The sequence below is a fragment of the Bubalus bubalis genome, chromosome 6, assembly GCF_019923935.1.
Source record: "Bubalus bubalis isolate 160015118507 breed Murrah chromosome 6, NDDB_SH_1, whole genome shotgun sequence".
Lineage (NCBI taxonomy): Eukaryota > Metazoa > Chordata > Mammalia > Artiodactyla > Bovidae > Bubalus > Bubalus bubalis.
In genome coordinates, this window is record NC_059162.1 from 100057300 (window position 1) to 100080097 (window position 22798).

A 22798-nucleotide genomic window follows, 5' to 3' on the forward strand; every position below is an offset into this window, starting at 1 on the left:
TTGTATGCAGGTCAGGAAGCAACAGTTAGAACTGGACATGGAACAACAGACTGGTTCCAATAGGAAAAGGAGCACGTCAAGGCTGTATATTGTCACCCTGCTTATTTAACTTATATGCAGAGTACACCATGAGAAATGCTGGGCTGGAAGAAGCACAAGCTGGAATCAAGATTGCCAGGAGAAATATCAATAACCTCAGATATGCAGATGACACTACCCTTATGGAAGAAAGGGAAGAGGAACTAAAGAACCTCTTGATGAAAGTGAAAGAGGAGAGTGAAAAAGCTGGCTAAAAGCTCAACATTCAGAAAACTACAATCATGGCATCCGGTCCCATCACTTCATGGCAAATAGATGGGGAAACAGTGGAAATAGTGTCAGACTTTATTTTTCTGGGCTCCAAAATCACTGCAGATGGTGACTGCAGCCATGAAATTATAAGATGCTTACTCCTTGGAAGGAAAGTTATGATCAACCTAGACAGCATGTTAAAAAGCAGAGACATTACTTTGTCAACAAAGGTCTGTCTCATCAAGGGTATGGTTTTTCAGTAGTCATATATGGATGTGAGAGTTGGGACTATAAAGAAAGCTGAGCACCAAAGAATTGATGCTTTTGAAGTGTGATGTTGGAGAAGACTCTTGAGAGTCCCTTGGACTACAAGGAGATCCAACCAGTCCATCCTAAAGGAGATCAGTCTTGGGTATTCATTGGAAGGACTGATGTTGAAGCTGAAACTCCAATACTTTGGCCACCTGATGGGAAGAGCTGACTCATTTGAAAAGACCCTGATGCTAGGCAAGATTGAAGGTGGGAGGAAAAGGGGACGACAGAGGATGAGATGGTTGGATGGCATCACCGACTCAGTGGATATGGGTTTGGGTGAACTCCAAGAGTTGGTGATGGATAGGGAGGCCTGGCGTGCTGTGGTTCATGGGGTCGCAAAGAGTCAGACACGACTGAGTGACTGAACTGATTAACATGATCTTCCCCCAAAATATTTCAGTATACTTGTAAATATTGTCCAGTGTACTTAAAAATCATACACACTGTAGAGAAATCCCTCGTGGTCTAGTGGTTAGAACTCCACACTTCCACTGCAGGGGGCATGGGTTTGATCCTTGGTCTGAGAGCTAAGATCCTGCATGCAGTTGGTGGGGCTGAGAAAAAATAAGGGGTCAGTTAGCTTGAACATCTAACTTGCTCATATTATGAGAGACTGAGATCAGAAAAAAGTTCTAAGTCTGTGTAGTACTCATGCAATTTAGAAGCAAAGAAGTAATTTTCCTCACTGAAACAATCTGAGTAGAATCTGAAAAGGATCTTCTGAAGAGTATGAGCTTTCATTCCTTCAGTATCAGGCTGTCGTAAACTTTTCTCTACATAAATAAAGAAGGATTGTTTGGTGATTTTAGGCACAGGCTTTAACTGGTATACTTCCCAATGATCAGAACAAGCTCTAGCACCATAGTATTATATGTGTTTGCTAGGACTGTTTCATTTAACAAAGTACTGCAGAAATGTATTGTCTCAGTTTTGGATTTCCAGAATCTGCAATCAAGGTGTTGGTGGAGTTAGTTCCTTCTGAGGGCTAAGAAGGAAAGATCTCTTCAAGGCTTCTTCTTGGCAAGTAGATCTTCATGTTCACTGGTATTCTCTCTATATACATGTTAATCTCTAAATTTCTCTTGTTATAAGAACACCAGTAATATAACATTACAATCTACCCTTATAATCTCACTTTAACCTTATTACCTCTGTAAAGACCCCTGTCTTCAAGTAAGGTCATATTCTGAGATATTGTGGATTGGGACTTGAACACACAAACAAGTAAACAAGTTACTACTCTATATTATGATCTTTCCACAGCAAGAATCACTGAAGTGGAAATTATAAGTATATAATTTACTTATGAAATTTATTACCTAATATTTGAATACTTATACAAAGGTAGGCAACCCACTCCAGTATTTTTGCCTAAAGAATCCCATGGACAGAGCCTGGCAGGCTTCAGTCCATACAGTCCATGGGGTCGCTAAGAGTTGGACACGACTGAGTGACTAACAGAGAGATACAAAGGTTATATATATCATATCCATTTCCTAATTTATATTCTTACATTTTAAATGTTTTTTCTTTTTATGAGAGTAAGCATCTGAAAAGACTAGGTTTTCAAGTTAGAATCCAAGGTATTTTTTTCAGTGTTTTAAAAAGCTTCTGTATGAGTTGACTTGTAAAACTAGATAGAACATTATAAAAATGACTCCAGATTGACTTTTCCTAGTTTGTACATGTGTGCATGCTAAGTCATGTCAGTAGTGTCTGACTCTTTGTGACCCAGTGGACTGTAGCCCGCCAGGCTCCTCTGTCTGTGGGATTTTCCAGGCAAGAATACTGGAGTGGGTTGCCATGCCCTTCTCCAGGGGATCTTACTAGTTGCTTTATTCAAGTATTTTTTTTACCAGTTGGTCTTATGTTTGAAGATAAGTTGTTATCTACTTGTTGTTGTTCAGTTTCTAGCTTGTGTCCCACTCTTTGCAACCCTATGGACTGCAGCAAGCTAGGCTCCTCTGTCCTCCACCTTCTCCTGGAGTTTGTTCAAATTCATGTCCATTGAGTCGGTGATGCTATCTAATTATTTCATCCTCTGCTGCCTCTTCTCTTTTTGCCTTCGATCTTTCCCAGCATCAGGGTCTTTTCCAGTGAGTCAGCTCTTTGCATCAGGTGACCAAAGTATTGGAGTTTCAGCATCAGTCCTTCCAATGAATATTCAAGGTTGTTTTCCTTTATGATTGATAGTTTGATCTCCTTACAGTCCAAGGGAGTCTCAAGATCCTTCTCCAGCATTATAATTCAAAAGTATCAATTCTTTGGCGCTCAGCCTTCTTTATGGTCCAACTCACATCTGAGCTTCCCTTGTAGCTCAGCTGGTAAAGAATCCACCTGCAATGCGGGAGACCTGGGTTTGCTTGCAATCACTGTCCACAGTGATTTTGGAGCCCAAGAAAAAATCTTTCACAGCTACTTTTTTCCCTTCTATTTGTCATGAAGTTATAGGACTGGATACCATGATCTTAGTTTTTTTAATGTTGGAAGTTTCAAGGCAGCTTTGTCACTCTCCTCTTTGACCCTCATCTAGAGGCTCTTCAGGTCCTCCTCATTTTCTGTCATTAGAGTGGTATCATCTGCATATCTTAGGTTGATATTTCTCTTGGCAGTCTTTGATTCCAGCATGTGATTCATCCAGCCTAACATTTTGCATGATATACTCTGCATGTAAGTTAAATAAGCAGGGTGACAATATCCTTTCCCAATTTTGAACCAGTCAGTTGTTCCATGTCCAGTTCTAACTGTTGCATCTTGACTCACAGGTTTCTCAGGAGACAGGTAAGGTGGGTCTGGTACTTTAACAACCCTGTGAACAGTATGAAAAGGCAAAAAGATATGACACTGGAAGATGAGTCTCCCAGGTAGGAAGGTGTCCAATATGCTACTGGGGAAGAGCAGAAGGCAATTGCTAATAGCTCCAGAAAGAATGAAGTGTCAGGGCCAAAGTGGAAACAGCACTCAGTTGTGGATGTCTGTAGTGGTGAAAATAAAGCCTGATGATATAAAGAACAATATTACATAGGAATCTGGAATGTTAGGTCCATAAATCAAGTTCTGTGTATACTCTGCCAAATATCCTGATAAAACCAGAAAATATGTCCAGCTTTTCTTTGAACATAGCTTTCCCTTGTGATAGTGCTTCCTACTGACTTTTAAAGCCATAGATCCTTTCAGTTCAAATAACTAGGTTATGCCAGGTAAAATGAGCTTGGAAATGCAATTTCCAGGGGCAACTGCAATGAAAACTCCACACTAGAGCCACCTATTATTTTCAGACACTCATGAAGTTTTCCTCTGAGAGTTTATGTGTGTGTGTTTTCAATGACCATAAAGCTCTAACACAGTGTTTTTCATCTTTTTTTATTTACATTTTTCAAAAATTAAAACACTGAAAATTTTAAGTGGATGACTATAACTCATAAAAAGACTAAATGAGAATTTTACTTAAGGGTTTTCAAGCTGCTTCTCAGTGATTTCTGTAAGATAAAGATTTCTACAAATGAAAAATAGTTTGTAAAGAAAATATCACCTTTCCTGGGAAAAAGCTAAACAGGAGAGGTAGAAAAAGATGACTGCAAAACACAAGGCTTCTAACCAACATGCTAACATTATCTATAGGGTAGTTTTATATTTATTTTACTTGCCCAAGTCTCTTGGGTCCTTTCTCTGGATAAAAATCTTTTACTAGTAAAGTGATTACAAATGAAAAAAAGGCCACTAAAGTAACTACTATCCTCAGGGCTTTGAACCAATTGGGATAATGGGGCAAGAGAAAAAGTTCAGTGTGTAATGCTATCCCCAAACCTATTATTACTGTGACTATAGCTTCACCGAGTCTTTCAGAAATAAAGAAAGCAAACCATGAAAACACAACAGGAGCTATACTATTAGCTAAATTGAGGAAGTCTGGTTTGGCTGGACTACCTTCTGGCAGAGCAAAACCCCATCTGATCCCTCCCAAGAAAGAAAGGAAACTGGCTCCATAAGCCATCTGAGTAAAAGCTAACATGGGAATATAAGTCTTTGTCATCACCATGACCAGTGGTGGAGCAACGAAGGGGATTAGTCCTGCCAGAGTTATGTATAAAGCTGGCTTTGGGCTGTCAGGCAGGAAGCTGATGGTTCGTGGTGGCCTGGCTGGAACCACTGCTTGCTCTTGCTTCTTCTTAAAACTGCATAGGGAAGTATGATAATACTGTGTCTTGTCCACACATGCTGGAAAGGATGAGAAAAGCCAAAGCCTCGGAAACAAAGGGGAAAAGTTCTGCTGAAGACATGTCTTGTGAGTAAGTGTTTCTATTCTCCTGCTGGCTCCTGGTCTGACTGTGGAAGTGTACTTCAGCATCTATAGGGAAAATAGAACCAGAAGACAACAAAACAGACTTAAAAAAGAAAATCACCAAATGTTTTAGTCACAATATGAAACAATATAAAAACAAACCATGTGCTTTCTGTTAGCATGTCAAACGTAAAGGCTGGTGTATAGGGTGATGTTATTGCTGCAAAGACTATTAAATAACTATACAACATGCAAAAGAAGCTACTACAGAATAGAAACCGTGATATGTTTTGGCCTACCACAATATTATCCCATGAAAGAAAGATCTGGAGGAACAGGTAAAGACTAGGTCTTTAGCTTTTGGCATTCTAAACTGCCTCTTCTATTTACAAATTGAAAAAGAAAGTGCACTAATTACTATGGCAGTTCTGTTTTATGTAAAGAAAATTAAGCTTTAGATACTGCAAACTTTTCATAGCTTCATGCCTTTCTACAAGTCTCTGCCTAGAATTTTAGATTACCATTTTTCTCTCTAGGGAACTTACCTTTCAAAATTCAGCTGGAAACTTTCTCCAATGTGATTTAATTCTGCTGTAAGTAAGTACCCTATGCACACTCCTATCATAACTCTCACAGTGAATTAAAATCACATGTTCATTTGTCTGTCTCAGTAGACCTGAGGGCTTGGACCATATGGTTTTTTTTCCTTTGCCTTAAAAAAAACTCCCCAGTGCCGTTCATGGCACATGGCCAAAGCAATAACCTCTTCTGCTGATTCTGTTCTTTAGTGAGTCGATTCCATACTTCAATAGTTGCACAGATCAACTGTAATTCAGAAAACACTGGATTAAAGAAAACAAAAGAGCTTATTTAAAGAATCTTGGTAGTTACTCAAAGTTGCTAGGAATGAGTCCATCTTGAGAACTGTTTTTTTTTTCTTTTTGTCTAGAATGTTCTTCCCTGAGGTATCTGCATTGCTCATTGCCTCACTCTGACCACCCTATTTATAAATGCAGAACTTAAAAGTCTACTGTCCCTATTCCCCTTCCCTGCTCTGTAGTTCTCCACAGCACTTAGCATTTGACATACCAAATATTTCACTTTGACATATTAAATATTTCACTTATTTGTATTTTACTCTTACCCAGATCAACTAGAGTATGAAGATAAGGATTTTTGTCTTCTTTATTTTACTACTATTGCCCAGTGAAGCAGTGCTTGGAAAGTAGTGCTCAAATATTTGCTGAATAAACCAACCTTTGAAGATGCTTGAGAACACTTCCTGATGAAGTGAAGCATACTGGGTCCCACTGAAAGTCTTGCTTAGGAAGATGCCACACAGTTCTGATTAATGTATTTTTACAGTTAAGTGGAGGGTCTGAATCAGAAGCATGCTGCTGTGAACAAAATAAGATGTCATTTAATTTTCTTCACTTCATACATAATTTTTAAAAATAGGAATTTGGGGGAATTTCTTCCATATAACAGTTTCCTTTGGAAATGGTCATTAATGTTTTAAAAAATCAGTAACATGTAGTAAATAGATCCTTTTCTTTGAACTGTTATTTTAGCTTTTGCTCTTGGGTGTAAAGAAGAGTAATGCAGAGACAATGTATCTAGATTTTTACAAATCATTTCCCAACTGTGTGACCTTGGATAAATTGCTTCCTTGAAGTGCCAGCTTTCTTATCTTTAACACTGAAAGTCATAGCTTGTCTGCTTTCTTTTTTCTCCTTAGTTATATATTTTGGGGCTTAGGAGTTTATAGCTTAAAAGTAATGATAATAGCAATCAATACAACTAGCTGTGAACCAGGCATTATAATTATGTGTTTTACATGCACTGACTTATTTAATACAGTCACCTCATCAACTTGGTGCTGAGTGATACTAATAATCTGTTAAGTTAGAGTGCAGATTTTGGAGTCAAATGACCTGGGCTGGAATTCTGGCTCTACCATGTATTAGTTATGGGATTTTGGACAAATTATTTAACCTGATTATAGTGCAGTTCACTCACCTAAGGCTTATAATAACTACATAGGGTCGCTATAAAAATTAAATAAGCTAATAGATGTAAAAAGCTGAGCAGTGTCCCTAACACAAAGCAGGCACTAAAAAAAAAAACCAAACTAGCTATTATTCCCACCTTACAAAATGTAAGCAACCAGTAAGTGGCTGAATGAGAATACTATGAACCCAGATCTGTCATGTTTACATGAGTCCTAGTATTAACCAGAAAAACAGAAGTGTCTAAAATCCAAAATCCACAGTTGCTGCTTAATTTAAAAACTTGGGGACTTCCGTGGTGGTCCAGTGGTTGAGAGTCTGCAGTCTCCCAATGCAGGGGATGTGGTTTGAGCCCTGTGGAGGAACTAAGATCCCACATGCAAAAGCAACTAGGCTCTCCAGCCGCAAGGAGTCACATCTAAGACCTAACACAGATTAAAAAAAAAAAAAAAACTTGGCAGAGCCCCCTTGCCTGCCCCCTTGCAGGTCTATCAAAAGATTCCTTTATAAATAAATTTACTTCTCGCCTATTGGGAAAAAAAAACAAACAACTAATTTCTTGATCACAGATATTTGGGCTGGGTCAAGAAATTCTGTATACCAGACTGTCAATGGCTATCTCTCCATATATGGAAGCAAGTAGGGAGTTAAGTTATCCCGGTCAATTAGATAATATGGGCTTCCCTGGTGGCTCAGATGGTAAAGAATCTGCCTTCAATGCAGGAGACCCAGGTTTGATTCCTAGGTCAGGCAGATCCCCTGCGGAAGGGAATGGCAACCCACTCCAGTATTCTTGCCTGGAGAATTCCATGGACAGAGGAAACTGGCAGCCTACAGTGCATGGGATCACAAAGAGTCGGACACAACTGAGTGACTACACAAACACACACATGCACGCTTCCTGACTCCCAAACACACATACCTGCAGGACCGACCTACTCACGTTTGTTCAAAATCACCTTTTTAAGGGATTTCAAAAATCTACATGCTCCCCAACCTTCCGAACTCCCTAGGCACTGTGACAAGTGCTTTCCAACTCAAGGGTATTAAAGCAAAAATGTGATAGCCAAAAGCCCAGGATGGCAACGGGTGAGGAGATTAAGGACAAAGACCCAAGAGTTAATCCACTCAATTTGGGTGAAAATGCTCAATACTTCCACTGCGCCAAATAAGAGTTGCAAACTGCAACTCTTAGAGCCGACATCAGTAGAAAAGGGATGAAGTCTGGATGCAGAGATCCCCGGGAAATCTTGCTCAACAGTGCCCGCGGATTCAATTTACACCAAAGCCTTGGTGCCCCACCACTTTTCCCAACCTGCACCTGTGGCAACAGCCCTACTACTCACTCGCCAGCGTCGCACACAGAGGTAGAAACCTGAAGAGCTCGGAACTCTGGGAAAAAAAACTTCCGGCAAGTGAGAATAAATAGTCCCCCCTCACTTCCTGAGAGCAAAAAAATGAATCCGGGTGGAAACTTGACCAGCGCTAACTAGGTCCCACCCTGGGTTTTCTGTAAAATCTTAGTAGAAACTGGCTTTTGAAGTCTGTAGGGTACTTAAATGGTCCTTTCCTTTCTAGTCCAGGTTTCCCAGCCAGCAAAATCTGCCCCGCAGAGTTCGGGAATGTAGAGTGCAATTACGGAGTGATGGTGGTGTAAGAAGGTAGGAGATTCGGAGTCCAGGCCAAGTATGACTTGGCCAAATTGCTTGCCATCTCTGGAACTTTTTTTTTTTTTTATATTTATTAATTTGGCTGCACCGGGTCTTAGTTGCAGCATGTGGGATCTAGTTCCCCGACCAGGGATCGAACTGGAACCCCTTACACTGAGAGTGCAGAGTCTTAGCCAGTGGCTCACCAGGGAAGTCCCTGGAACTCATTTTTGACTTTGCATTAAAAAGGGGTTTCTAGGATAGCCTAGGCATATCTCACAGCTCTTTAAGGTACTGAACTAACACTACTTAAGGGGAAAAAAGTTCCACTTCATTCTCTTTGCTGGTATCTGGAAATTTTGTTAAGAAATAAAACAAGGGGCAAGACTTTTATTTTCATGAAAAGTGTGATAAGAGCCTTTAGGGTGATCCGTAAGTTAGATTATTCCTCCTTGTCACTCTCTGCTTTAACTTTTATTTGTGGGCTTTGTGACCTTGAGCAGGTCCATTCCCTTCTCTGGGCCTCCATTTCACAGTCTATCAAAGGAAACACCATCAGGCAATTTGCGCGTTTATCTGAAAACAAAAGGAGAGCTGCAGGAGCCCACGCTAGCCAGTTCCTCCATTCCTCCCGATTCTAGGTAGTCTAGCTTCCTGGTTGCCGGCTATCACATGGTTTAGCCTCTCGTACAGAACAGATTCACAGCGAATTCTTCCTAATAGTAACACTTTCCAGTCGCCATAGGCTTTCACTTTTATTTCCTTCTCGGCCATGGCAGCGCCGCCCCTTCCCGTTATGCGATACCCAATGAGACTTAGAGCTGAAGAAACAGCTTCTCCGCTCTGGCACTGGAGCAGGCTCTGGCCAGAAAACCGCCCAGTACTGGGACAGGGGCGTGACGCCAGCGGTCGGGCGGAACTACCACTCCCAGCGGGTAGTGCGTCGGGACCAGCCACTCAGGCCGCCGAAGCCCGGCCGTGTGGCCTGCTGGGGGCTGGAGTCTTAACGGCGCGCGCACGTGAAAGAAGGAAGGAGCCGAAGGTGGGAAAGGGTCGGAAAACACGCGCCTACAAAACCGGTTTGTTAGTCCTTGTAGATGTAGTTTGGCGAAGTGCGCTTGCTGAGAGATGGGCTGTGGGAAGGTGCAGAATGAAGGGGCGGGGAAAAACGGGTGCACATATACACCCCCCCGCCCCCCCCACTCATTCACCGGCGCCCAGGCCCTAGTGCCTGGAGAGATGTGAAGGGGAGTACCAAATCCAGCTGGTCTCTGCCTCTGAGGCGGCGCTAGGAAAGACAGTGTTCAACTCTGTAGAGGGGCGGGGGCGCCGCCAAGAGACGCAGCGGAGTGAGCTGGGGGCGGGGCAGGGAATAACCGCCGTCCTCTCGGCTAAACGTTGGCTGCTTGGGGCGCCGGCGGGGGTCACCCGAACAGGGCTCATGCGCATGCGCGTGCGCCCTTGTGGGCGGTGCGAACGAGTGGGCGTGTGTGAGGCGGGGTGAGATCGGGGGAGGGCCGGGCTGGTTGTCGCTCCTCCCCGTCCACCCGGTCTGCCCCTCCTGGGCCGTGTGGGCCGGGCAGCCATTTTGGGAAGACCTTTGTTATGGTTGTGGGCTCTCCACCTCTGCCGGATCAGGAAGCTGGGGACTCGCCCTCAGACGCTGCGACTGGTCCCTAACTGTAGCCCCTCCACTGCCCGGTGAGTGAGAGTTCCCGACAACGGGGCAGTAGGGGATCGTGAGTGATCCGGCGCAGGGCTCCACCCGGTGCCTGCCTAACCGGCTGTTGAAACAAGTTGAAGGAGGCTCTCACACAGGTGGTTGGGTGTAGGTCGGTCCGAGGACCGGGAGCGGAGCCCACGGGTCGTGTGGTTCGAACGGGGCACCTTCCCCCACGCGTGGAGCGTTGCACACGAGCGTCGTCGAGACTCTGCCAGAGCGCTCCTACTTTAACTTTGCTCTTCGGGTCGGAACGCTCACCTGCGGCTCTCTGGCTCCTCTCCAGGCGTTCCGGCTTGTTGGTGATTGAGTAGCTTGGTTTACGGTTACTTTTTCTTTCTCCTTCTTAAATTAGAGCCAAGGGCTTTTGTTTCCCAGTGATGGAAAAATCTAAGAGGAAAAAAACGTGTGAGTCAAATGTGGGGTATCTGAGGGAGAAAGAAGAGCTTTAACCCCGCACCCCTGCCCCCAGTGTTCCGGTTCCCCTTGGTAGCGAGGTGTTTTCGTTGATTTAGATCGTCTGTCCAGCCCCTACCGACTCCTCCCTACCTGGAGAAAAAGGCTGGTCGATCTTTAAGTGCTTTAGTGAGGACTTTTCTGTTTTACATCTATCTACCTCTCCCTACTCGCCGTGAAACTCAAAAGAAAGGCTGAATCTAAAATGGCTGTAGCTTGGGGAAGTGCCCCGAGCTTAGTAACTTAAACACGTTAACAAGTCTTGAATTCTTAGTTATTTTTCCTTAGTTATTTTTCAACAACTGGGTCTTTTGATCTTACTGTTGTCTTGTCTTGAAGAGCCTTTGCTAGGTGAAAACAAAGGTGAGGCTCAAGTAGTTTGCTTACTCCAAAAGTTTACATAAGAGTGGGTGCGGTTTTTTTTGGTAGTTGCTTATAGTTTTGAAATTGTGCTGTGGTGTTAATTTTATCAGCCAACTTTGTGCTGTTAAGTTGGTTTGTCATATTTGTTAAAATACGTGCTCTTAATGTTTATTGCTTATCTGGGGAAAAATAAAGTTTATGGTGGCTCATGTTTTAGTTTAGTAACAAGTCACATTCTGTGTAATTCCTTCCAAAAAGTATAGTGATTGGTCTTCAATAGACTTAGATTTGCAGTTTGGTCGATTGCTGGCCTTTTCTAAGGTCTTTTATATTGGGACACGTATCAGAAGAATGTAAGACAAATGAAAACAGACTTTAAGTGGAGTGCCTGATTGTTGTGCCCTTTCAAACAAAAGGCTGTTTTTTTGTTTGCAGCTTAAAAAACAACATTAGATCCAGAGGTTTAACTGAAAACAAAAGGGCATAGAATGGAAATCAAAAACAGTTAACTTCAGTATTTGGGAAGATGCTCCAGTTTCAAGTTGAAATCTGTCTAAAATAATAAAGTGCTAATTGTGAATGAGAAGTTTGGAATTAATAGGAAAATAAACTATTTTACTTCATCTTCCTTCCCTAGGGAGTCAATTTCAATTTACCTCTCCACATTCGTTCAATATGAAAGTTTATTTTTGTCAACTCCCCTAGGATTTGTTGTTGTTGTTCTTAAATTATTTTGGTGGTTTTACAGAAAAAACGTTTAAAGTGCTTTATAGAAATTACAAGTCAATTGCTTTGTGTTTTGCTTTTGTTGACTACTGAATCCATAAACTTGGGTGAGACCTCTTTTTTTTTTTAAAGGTTCTCAAAACAGTTTGTACATACTGATACAAATATTCTTTCAATTGATTCTGAATAGCATCTTAGCAAAGCTCTTGAAATTTGGTTGTGGCGGGGTGTTAGGAAGCCATTTTTATTTTGAATGAATTCAGCTTGGTTTTCTTGTCAGTGGCTGTTTAGTAGTTTGGTTGAGGACAGCACATGCAGACATTTTAATAAGTTTGGAATGACAAGAAATCTGGGACATATTTCTGCTTGTAATTAATATTTAAATACTTAGATAAAACATAACAATTTTGAATCATACTTCCAACAAATTGCGTATCTTTGTTTTATGATTAAAACATAAAGTGTATGCACTTAGTAACAGGAGTAACTAATGTGCCAGAGGCTTACAGTTGCTTGAATTGCTTTATATTTTTACTAGTTTATTCCTGTGAGGTAGATATTGTTTTATTCCCATTATTTAGGAAAATAAGTTCAGATATTCATCCAACTAGTACGTATTTAAACCTAAGCAATTTTTTAAATATCCCAGCTGAAAAAGTAGTTTGTGGAAAAGGCAAATTGTGGTATTTATGGTTTTTCAAATAATTGTAATGGGGAAGGAATCTGGGTGACACTAAGATGAAAAACTTGAATGAAGTTTTGGTTTTCCCCATTCATAGAAAGGAACTGCCCTGGTGGCTCAGACGGTAAAGCGTCTGCCTACAAGTGGGAGACCTGGGTTCGATCCCTGGGTTGGGAAGATCCCCTGGAGAAGGAAATAGCAACCCACTCCAGTACTCCCGCTTGGAAAATCCCATGGACGGAGGGGTCTGGTAAGCTGAAGTCCATGGGGTCCCGAAGAGTCAGACACGGCTGAGCGACTTCACTTTGTTTCTTTTCTTTCATACATAGAAAACATACTACTTCGTAACTGACTATAGTTGCCATTGTCTGCAGTTTGATATGTGGTTGTGCTGAGAGGTAGCTGCCCAAGTCACTTCAAAATCAGACTGATTTTTTATTTCCCACTGGATTTCTGCTCAAAACAAAACTGGCTACAATCAACCTTGGAAAAGAATTCAGTGAGATGAGCTGAAATTCTTTTGTCCACAGGTATATCTTAACTAATGAGGTAAAATATTGCTCATGTTATGAATTTTACAGGTGATTTCAAATATACTCGGCAAATATTTAAAGGCATCTAGTAGTTATTTTTATTTACTGAAGCAAATAATCAGCCTTTTGGTAGGACTTCCCTGGCAATCCAGTGATGAAGACTCTTCGCTTTCATTGCAAGGAAACCTTTGTTTGATACATGGCTAGAGAAGTAAGATCCCGCATGCAGCATGGCATGACAAAAAATAATAGTAATAATAAAAATTATTTATTATTTAAAAAAATCGACCTTTAACTGATCTGTTGTACACATTATTTTTCAAACAAAATGGTTCAGTCATTCTTTTAAGAAACACTTTAAGAAATGTTGGAGGCTGTCCTGTGGTGCCAGTTTCAGCCTGCTAAGGTCTAGGAATGCCTAGATGACTATAAAACATTCCTACCACCCAGGAACTTAATAGTTTAACAGATAAGCACAAAAACATTCACAGGATAACAACACAGAAAGCTGTGTTTCTTAAAGGAGTTAATTTTTAACATAGTCATTAAGCTTACCTTCCTTTTCTATAATAAAACTACTTTGCCATATATTAATCAGATGTCAGACAAGAGGATCATCAGTATGAACAAAGTTTTAGTGCGCTTTTCTGAGTAGCAGGTCTGTATGTGTGGAATAAGTTGGTGGTGTTTTTCGTTTTTTGTCTTTTAAGAATTAAGTTTGATTATACTTTATATTGCAAACTCTGGTTTGTGTTAGTCCCTCGGTCATGTCGGAATCTTTGTGACCCCATGGACTGTAGCCCACCAGGCTCCTCTGTCCGTGGAATTCTCCAGGGAAGAACACTGGAGTGGGTTGTCATTCCCTTCTCCAGGGGATCTTCCCAACCTAGGGATCGAACCTGGGTCTCCTGCATTTCAGGCAGATACTTTACTGTCTGAGCCACCAAAGATTATATATTTAAATGTCATTATATAAAAAAGTTCTCTTCTGAATTACTGCTGTCCTTGAAGTTTACAAGTATGTTGAAAAGTTGGTTTGGGGGTTCTTTAGTTAGTTAATTAAAAGGTAGAACTATTCCAGTGTTCCAGCTATGTGCTTATTAATTATTAGCTCTGCTTTCTAATTAGTCTTACCAGGTATGGTAGAAGGATAGTGAGAACCATTTATTGAAGGCTTCATAAGCTAGAGGGTGTTAACAGAGTCCATTATATATATATATGTTTTCTTGTTACTCCTTAAAACGCTTGTTTAAATAGGTGATATTAAAGCTTCTATATGTGAGTGTACAGAGGATCCAAGGAGTTCAGTGGTTTGCATAACATAGTGAGAGCTGGGGACTCAGACAGCTGTCTGATTCCGGAGCTGGATTTTCACCACATCATGTAGAGAGATGGCGTGGTGGTATGGTGGTCATAGTGCCCTTGGTTTGAATCTCTGCATTACCACTTAAAGCTTTGAGACTTTGGTAAAGTTTTAGGTATGATTTCTGCCTGCTGCTTTGTTAAATGGGGGTAATAGTACCTTCTTATAGAGTTTTTGTGGTAAACAAATGAAATAACATTTGTATAGTTCTTAATACAATGCCTGACTATTGTAAGCACTTCATAAGTGTCAAATAAATTTTTCAAAATTGTCTTTACCTTTTGCTCATTGAATTAAATTCTATGGAATCTGAACAGATGACTGCACATGGGCTTTTCAGTATTCTTTTTTTCCTTTTCTAGTTATTACTTTTCTGTTGACTTCTCTTTATTTGAATCAGTATCCAGGTCCCACACACTGTAATTGACTGATATTCTTTTAAGCCTGTTAGTTTGTATGTTTCTTCTGGGTTTTTTCCCTTGTACTTTGTTGAAGAAACCAGGTTATTTCTCCTGCAGTTTCCCACATTCTAGATTTTCCTGTAAATTGATAGCCTTTTTTTTTCTTCTGGTTTGTTCAGTGTTTCTCATATCATTTTCCCACAATTTCTCTGTTGAGCAGCATAGAGAAATTGTATGAGATATTAACCCTCCTTCAACATGGTTGTAAAATGGAGTGTTTGTTTTGGTCCTGTGCCCAATTCAGTGTTAACTTTTCCAGGTAGTTTGTTTCTTGTCCTTTTTTTCCCTATCTAGGCAATGGCACCCCACTCCAGTACTCTTGCCTGGAAAATCCCATGGACGGAGTAGCCTGGTGGGCTGCAGTCCATGGGATCGCTAAGAGTCGGAGATGACTGAGCGACTTCACTTTCACTTTTCACTTCCATGCATTGGAGAAGGAAATGGCAACCCACTCCAGTGTTCTTGCCTGAAGAATCCCAGGGACGGGGGAGCCTGGTGGGCTGCCATCTTTGGGGTCGCACAGAGTCGGACACGACTGAAGAGACTTAGCAGCAGCAGCAGCAGTGTATATTTGTTGTATTATAAGATTGAGCTAAATATGCTGGGTTTGTAGTGGTTTTGTCTTTTTTTTTTGGTTCTAGTGAGTAGTTTCCTCAGCCTGTTTGGTCTGAAAATTTCCTTTCTCAAAACAGCGTTTTTTCCCTATTGTTTTCCCCTGCCCTGTGTGTGCGCGTGCCAGCCAAGCCACTTCAGTTGTGTCCTACTCTGTAACCCAATGGACTGTAGGCAGCCTACCAGGCTCCTCTGTCCATGGAATTCTCTGGGCAAGAATCCTGGAGTGGGTTGCCGTGCCCTCCTCCAGGGGATCTTCCCCCACCCAGGGATCAAACCCATGTCTCTTATGTCTCCTGCATTAGCAGTCAGGTTCTTTACTACTGGTGCCACTTGGGAAGCCCGTTTATCCCTGCTCAGTTCAGTTCAGTCGCTCAGTCGTGTCCGACTCCTTTGCGACCCCATGAACTGCAGCACACCAGGCCTCCCTGTCCATCACCAACTCTCAGAGTTCACCCAAACTCATGTGCATCGAGTCGGTGATGCCATCCAGCCATCTCAACTTCTGTCATCCCCTTCTCCTCCTGCCCCCAATCCCTCCCAGCATCAGGGTCTTTTCCATTGAGTCAACTCTTTGCATGAGGTGGCCAAAGTACTGGAGTTTCAGCCTCAGCATCAGTCCTTCCAGTGAACACCCAGGACTGATTTCCTTTAGGATGGACTGGTTGGATCTCCTTGCAGTCCAAGGGACTCTCAAGAGTCTTCTCCAACACCACAGTTCAAAAGCATCAATTCTTCGGTGCTCAGCTTTCTTCACTGTCCAACTCTCACATCCATACATGACCACTGGAAAAACCATAGCCTTGACTAGACAGACCTTTGCTGGCAAAGTAATATCTCTGCTTTTTTTTAAATCCCTGAACTGTACAAAAAAGATCTTCACAACCCAGATAATCACGATGGTGTGATCACTGACCTAGAGCCAGGCATCCTGGAATGTGAAGTCAAGTGGGCCTTAGAAAGCATCAGTACGAACAAAGCTAGTGGAGGTGATGGAATTCCAGTTGAGCTATTCCAAATCCTGAAAGATGGTGCTGTGAAAGTGCTGCACTCAATGTGCCAGCAAATTTGGAAAACTCAGCAGTGGCCACAGGACTGGAAAAGGTCAGTTTTCATTCCAGTCCCAAAGAAAGGCAATGCCAAAGAATGCTCAAACTACCGCACAATTGCACTCATCTCACACACTAGTAAAGTAATGCTCAAAATTCTCCAAGCCAGGCTTCAGCAATATGTGAACCGTGAACTTCCTGATGTTCAAGCTGGTTTTAGAAAAGGCAGAGGAACCAGAGATCAAATTGCCAACATCCACTGGATCATGGAAAAAGCAAGAGAGTTCCAGAAAAACATCTATTTCTGCTTTATTGACTATGCCAAAGCCTTTGACTGTGTGGATCACAATAAACTGTGGAAAATTCTGAAAGAGATGGGAATACCAGAACACCTGACCTGCCTCTTGAGAAATCTGTATGCAGGTCCGGAAGCAACAGTTAGAACTGGACATGGAACAACAGTCTGGTTCCAAATAGGAAAAGGAGTACGTCAAGGCTGTATATTGTCACCCTGCTTATTTGACTTAAATACAGAGTACATCATGAGAAACTCTGGGTTGGATGAAGCACAAGCTGGAATCAAAATTGCCAGGAGAAATATCAATAACCTCAGATATGCAGATGACACCACCCTTATGGCAGAAAGTGAAGAAGAACTAAAAAGCCTCTTGATGAAAGTGAAAGAGGAGAGTGAAAAAGTTGGCTTAAAGCTCAACATTCAGAAAACGAAGATCAAAAAAGAAAACGAAGATCATGGCATCCGGTCCCATCACTTCATGGGAAATAGATGGGGAAACAGTGTCAGACTTTATTTTTCTGGGCTCCAAAATCACTGCAGATGGTGACAGCAGCCATGAAATTAAAAGACGCTTACACCTTGGAAGGAAAGTTATGACCAAACTAGACAGCATATTCAAAAGCAGAGACATTACTTTACCAACAAAGGTCCGTCTAGTCAAGGCTATGGTTTTTCCTGGGGTCATGTATGGATGTGAGAGTTGGACTGTGAAGAAGGCTGAGTGCCGAAGAGTTGATGCTTTTGAACTGTGGTGTTGGAGAAGACTCTTGAGAGTCCCTTGGACTGCAAGGAGATCCAACCAGTCCATTCTGAAGGAGATCAGCCCTGGGATTTCTTTGGAAGGAATGATGCTAAAGCTGAAACCCCAGTACTTTGGCCACCTCATGTGAAGAATTGACCTTTGGAAAAGACTCATGCGGGGAGGGTTTGGGGGCAGGAGGAGAAGGGGATGACAGAGGATGAGATGGCTGGATGGCATCACTGACTCGATGGACATGAGTCTGAGTGAACTCCGAGAGTTGGTGATGGACAGGGAGGCCTGGCATGCTGCGATTCATGGGGTCGCAAAAGAGTCAGACACGACTGAGCAACTGAACTGAACTGAAGTCCTTAACTATTAAGCATTACACCTATGAAGTACTCACTGTAAACAAGACTCTTTGTTATTTCCCTGAATAAAGCATCCAGGCACTGTTCTTAACACTTTACATATATTCACTCACTTAATCATTGACTTTCCAACAATCTCCAATTACAGATAATGATTTGAGGCAAAAAGAGGTGAAGTGACTTGTCCAAAGTCATGCAGCTAGTACAGGCAGAGCCAACCAGATCCTGAGTCTGCTCTCCTAACTTAAAAGTAATGTTTGGGTTTTGAGCAAAATACTTATTCTTGAGAAGAGATTTTTAAATATGCTTATACATAAAACTAATCCACTTAGTTACCTGACTCATATAGCCAGAATTTAATGTCAGATTGCATTAGGTGATAAATATACTTTTGTAACATAGTATGTTTCATAATATGTTTGTTTATTTGGAACTGTTGCGATTTAAGTAAATTACATTTCTATTAGTGGGATAGTATATAGGTATGTTTGCAGCAGGTGCTTGTGACCTTTTAATAACACAATGTTGGAAAGGAGATAACTACCTGAGAAAGGTTGCAAATTTTAGTCTAAAAATTTTATACTTTGGGAAATTACTTTTAGGAAATGTTTTTTGGAGAATGAATCAGAAGGCACAATGATTAAAATTTGTTACTAATGGGAAGACTTATATGTTGATCAGATCAGTCACTCAGTCATGTCCAACTCTTTGCGACCCCATGAATCGCAGCACGCCAGGCCTCTCTGTCCATCACCAACTCCTGGAGTTCACTCAGACTCACGTCCATCGAGTCGGTGATGCCATCCAGCCATCTCATCCTCTGTCGTCCCCTTCTCCTCCTGCCCCCAATCCCTCCCAGCATCAGAGTCTTTTCCAGTGAGTCAGCTCTTCGCATGAGGTGGCCAAAGTACTGGGGTTTCAGCTTTAGCATCATTCCTTCCAAAGAAATCCCAGGGCTGATCTCCTTCAGAATGGACTGGTTGGATCTCCTTGCAGTCCAAGGGACCCTCAAGAGTCTTCTCCAACACCACAGTTCAAAAGCATCAACTCTTCGGCACTCAGCCTTCTTCACAGTCCAACTCTCACATCCATACATGACCCCAGGAAAAACCATAGCCTTGACTAGACGGACCTTTGTTGGCAAAGTAATGTCTCTGCTTTTGAATATACTGTCTAGTTTGGTCATAACTTTCCTTCCAAGGTGTAAGCGTCTTTTAATTTCATGGCTGCTGTCACCATCTGCAGTGATTTTGGAGCCCAGAAAAATAAAGTCTGACACTGTTTCCCCATCTATTTCCCATGAAGTGATGGGACCGGATGCCATGATCTTCGTTTTCTTTCTTGATCTTCGTTTTCTGAATGTTGAGCTTTAAGCCAACTTTTTCAATCTCCACTTTCACTTTCATCAAGAGGCTTTTTAGTTCCTCTTCACTTTCTGCCATAAGGGTGGTGTCATCTGCATATCTGAGGTTATTGATATTTCTCCCGGCAATCTTGATTCCAGCTTGTGTTTCTTCCAGTCCAGCGTTTCTCATGATGTACTCTGCATATAAGTTAAATAAGCAGGGTGGCAATATCCAGCCTTGACGAACTCCTTTTCCTATTTGGAACCAGTCTGTTGTTCATGTCCAGTTCTAACTGTTGCTTCTGGACCTGCATACAGATTTCTCAAGAGGCAGGTCAGGTCGTCTGGTATTCCCATCTCTTTCAGAATTTTCCACAGTTTATTGTGATCCACATAGTCAAAGGCTTTGGCATAGTCAATAAAGCAGAAATAGATGTTTTTCTGGAACTCTCTTGCTTTTTCCATGATCCAGTGGATGTTGGCAATTTGATCTCTGGTTCCTCTGCCTTTTCTAAAACCAGCTTGAACATCTGGAAGTTCACGGTTCACATATTGCTGAAGCCTGGCTTGGAGAATTTTGAGCATTACTTTACTAGTGTGTGAGATGAGTGCAATTGTGCGGTAGTTTGAGCATTCTTTGGCATTGCCTTTCTTTGGGACTGGAATGAAAACTGACCTTTTCCAGTCCTGTGGCCACTGCTGAGTTTTCCAAATTTGCTGGCACATTGAGTGCAGCACTTTCACAGCACCATCTTTCAGGATTTGGAATAGCTCAACTGGAATTCCATCACCTCCACTAGCTTTGTTCGTAGTATGTTGAACATTCTAGTAATTGGACTTTCTTTGTTTCTTTTGTCTGTTTGCCATTTAACCCTGTTCCAGTATTGCCTTTTTGTGAAACTTGATGGGAGTGGAAGCTGGAAAAGGACATGTAACTTGTTTGCATACACACATATACTTTCTTTCCCAGGCCCCTGGTAGCTATGACCCAGCTGAGCCAATCAAATACACTTGACTGGGTACTTGAATCTGGAGTGGGAGAGATACAAAGGAGCAAGGACAGTTTAGAATTAATTCTTTTAACTTGTGGCAGTGGCATACTAGCTAGTGGGCAGTTTTCTAAGAGACTTCTTCTTGTGATGTGACTTTGGTTGGTGGTTTTGACTGCTTGACTTGACTTAATTTTTTACACGTTTGCCAGATCATTTATTTTATTTTTTATTTTTTTGGACTCTCAATATCCTGTTGATAAATTTCCTATTCTGCTAATATACCGAAACCAGATTTCTTTTTTTCAACCAAGGATCCTAATTTGTAAAATTGACTAATATAATTTGCTCCTTCTATAAGATATAGTTATTGCCTCTATTTATTTTTTTATTGCTTTTTTCTTTATTGCCTCTATTTAGAGTGGTCTCCTTCCTAACTCAATAAGTTAAAAAGTCCATGAATGTCTTTTTTAAAGACAAACCTAGACAAGAATTTTCCCTTTTATCCACTCCCAATTCTTAAGAGCAGTCGTTCTCAACATTTTTAAATATATATGGGATAAGGTCTGGACACTGTTAGTTTATTAAAGCCCCCCGTCTGATTCTGTCTTTAATTCTTTTATTTTAAAAAAAACAGTGAATGTGCTGTGTAGAATATTAGAGTATACAGATATGTAAAAATAAAAACTTGACATTCCTGTCATTCAGAAATCACTACTGTTATCTTTTGGTGCATTTCCTCCCGAGATCTTTCTCTGAGCACATATATGTAAGTTTTTACTTTTATTTTACTAAAATGAGATCAGTTTACAGCTTGGCTTTTTTTTTAACTGGGTGATACCACACTCCATATTCCTTTCCTTTGGTATGCAGGTGCTATTATTCAAATTTCCCCAGCTGATCCAAAAAAAACTGTTTGCTACTGCTGGTTATCCAAACTACTATCTGAACCAGGACCTTGTCCATTGTTAACCCTTTGTTTAGGGAATTTCTTGGCAGGTTAGGGCTCAACGCTTTGGTTCTGTGGCCTGGGCTCATTCCCTGGTTGGGGAGCTAAAATCCCACAAGCTGTGCAGTGTGGCCAAAAATAAAGTAAAAATAAAAGTAATTTAAAATGCACTTTGTTTAATTTGTCTTTAATCTAGCTTTGTAGTTCGGTTGCTAAGTTGTGTCTGACTCTTGTGACCCCATTGACTATAACCCGCCAGGCTTCTCTGTCCATGGGATTTCCCAGGCAAGAGTACTGGAATGGGTTGCCATTTTCTTTGCCAGGGGATCTTTCCGACCCAGGGATTGAATTTGTGTCTCCTGCATTGGCAGTCGGATTCTTTACCCTTTACACCACCTGGGAAGCCTTTAACCTAGCTTAGTCCTTATTTTTCAGTGATGTTGACTTTGAGACTGGACTGGTTGTCCTGAGAATGCTTTTGTACAGTTGCATTCTTAAGGTATCACTTAGTTTATTCCTTTTGTTCCTGTATTTATCTCTAAAGTTTACAGGTAAAAGCTTGATGGATTTATATCTAAACATTTTGGTGAGAATACATCATAGCTCTGTCTCATTCTGCATCATGTCATAATGCACATAATACTTGGTTGACCTACTTTTAGTAGTGCTAAGGTTGATTCTTGGATTAAGGTGATAATAGTTGCGTCCATATATTAAACAGTAAGTCTTGCCACTTGCAACAAGAAACTAATTTGAGTGTTGCTACTTTGTACAAGTTCCTTGTTTGTTATTAATCCTTGGCCTAATTTTTTAAAGACAGCTTTATTGAGATAGAATTTACATAACAAACTACACACTTTACATGCACAATTTAATGGGTTTTTTGGGTTTGTTTTTTTTACTATATTCACAGTTGTATAACCATTGCTACTGTCTAATTTTAGAACATTTTCATCACCCTGGAAAGAAGTCTCATGACCATTAACATTCACCTCTTCAACTCTAGGCAGCCACTAATCTCCTTTCTGTCTCTGGAATTGCCTATTTTGGACATTACATATAAATAAAATTATACAGTATGTGGTCTTTTGTGTCTGGCTTCCTTCACTAAGCATAATTTTTTTATTTTATTTTTAAACTTTACAATATTGTATTGGTTTTGCCAAATATCGAAATGAATCCGCCACAGGTATACATGTGTTCCCCATCCTGAACCCTCCTCCCTCCTCCCTCCCCATACCATCCCTCTGGGTCATCCCAGTGCACCAGCCCCAAGCATCCAGTATCGTGCATCGAACCTGGACTGGCAACTAGTTTCATACATGATATTTTACATGTTTCAATGCCATTCTCCCAAATCTTCCCACCCTCTCCCTCTTCCACAGAGTAAGCATAATGTTTTTAATTTTCATATGTTGTAGTATGTTTCAGTATTTTTCTTTTTTTTTTGCCATATAGTCTATTGTATGAATATTCCACGTTTTGTTTGTTTACTCATCAGTTGATGGGCATTTGCATTTTTACCTCTTTGCAGTTGTTAGTAATGCTGTTATGAATGTTCATGTCAAGTTTTTGTGTGGATATATGTCTACATCT

General features: G+C 41.2%; 2 protein-coding genes across 6 annotated transcripts in view; one reads left to right on the forward strand and one right to left on the reverse strand.

The window, feature by feature from the left end:
• Positions 1 to 3953: 3953 nt before the first annotated feature.
• On the reverse strand, positions 3954 to 8383 carry TMEM69 (transmembrane protein 69). 2 transcript variants are annotated; one of them, XM_006080878.4, is made up of 3 exons: positions 8244 to 8383; positions 6146 to 6285; positions 3954 to 4954 (listed from the first exon to the last, which is right to left on the reverse strand). In XM_006080878.4, exons 2-3 carry the CDS (start codon positions 6185 to 6187, stop codon positions 4241 to 4243), a joined length of 756 nt encoding a protein of 251 aa, XP_006080940.2. In that variant the 5' UTR covers positions 6188 to 6285; positions 8244 to 8383; the 3' UTR covers positions 3954 to 4240. The 2 variants fall into 2 exon arrangements, with proteins under 2 accessions (XP_006080940.2, XP_025144617.1); XM_025288832.3 differs by having other exon boundaries at positions 6146 to 6282; positions 8244 to 8374.
• A 1099-nt stretch (positions 8384 to 9482) lies between these two features.
• GPBP1L1 (GC-rich promoter binding protein 1 like 1) overlaps positions 9483 to 22798 on the forward strand; it is a 74756-nt gene continuing 61440 nt past the window's right edge. Inside the window, exon 1 of one of the 4 annotated variants that reach the window (XM_006052546.3) lies at positions 9483 to 9625. The gene's annotated coding sequence lies outside the window, so the exon portion shown is untranslated. Of the gene's footprint in view, positions 9626 to 10067; positions 10248 to 22798 lie in introns of those variants that run through there. The other 3 variants (XM_044945077.1, XM_025288831.3, XM_006052547.3) reach the window with 3 other exon arrangements.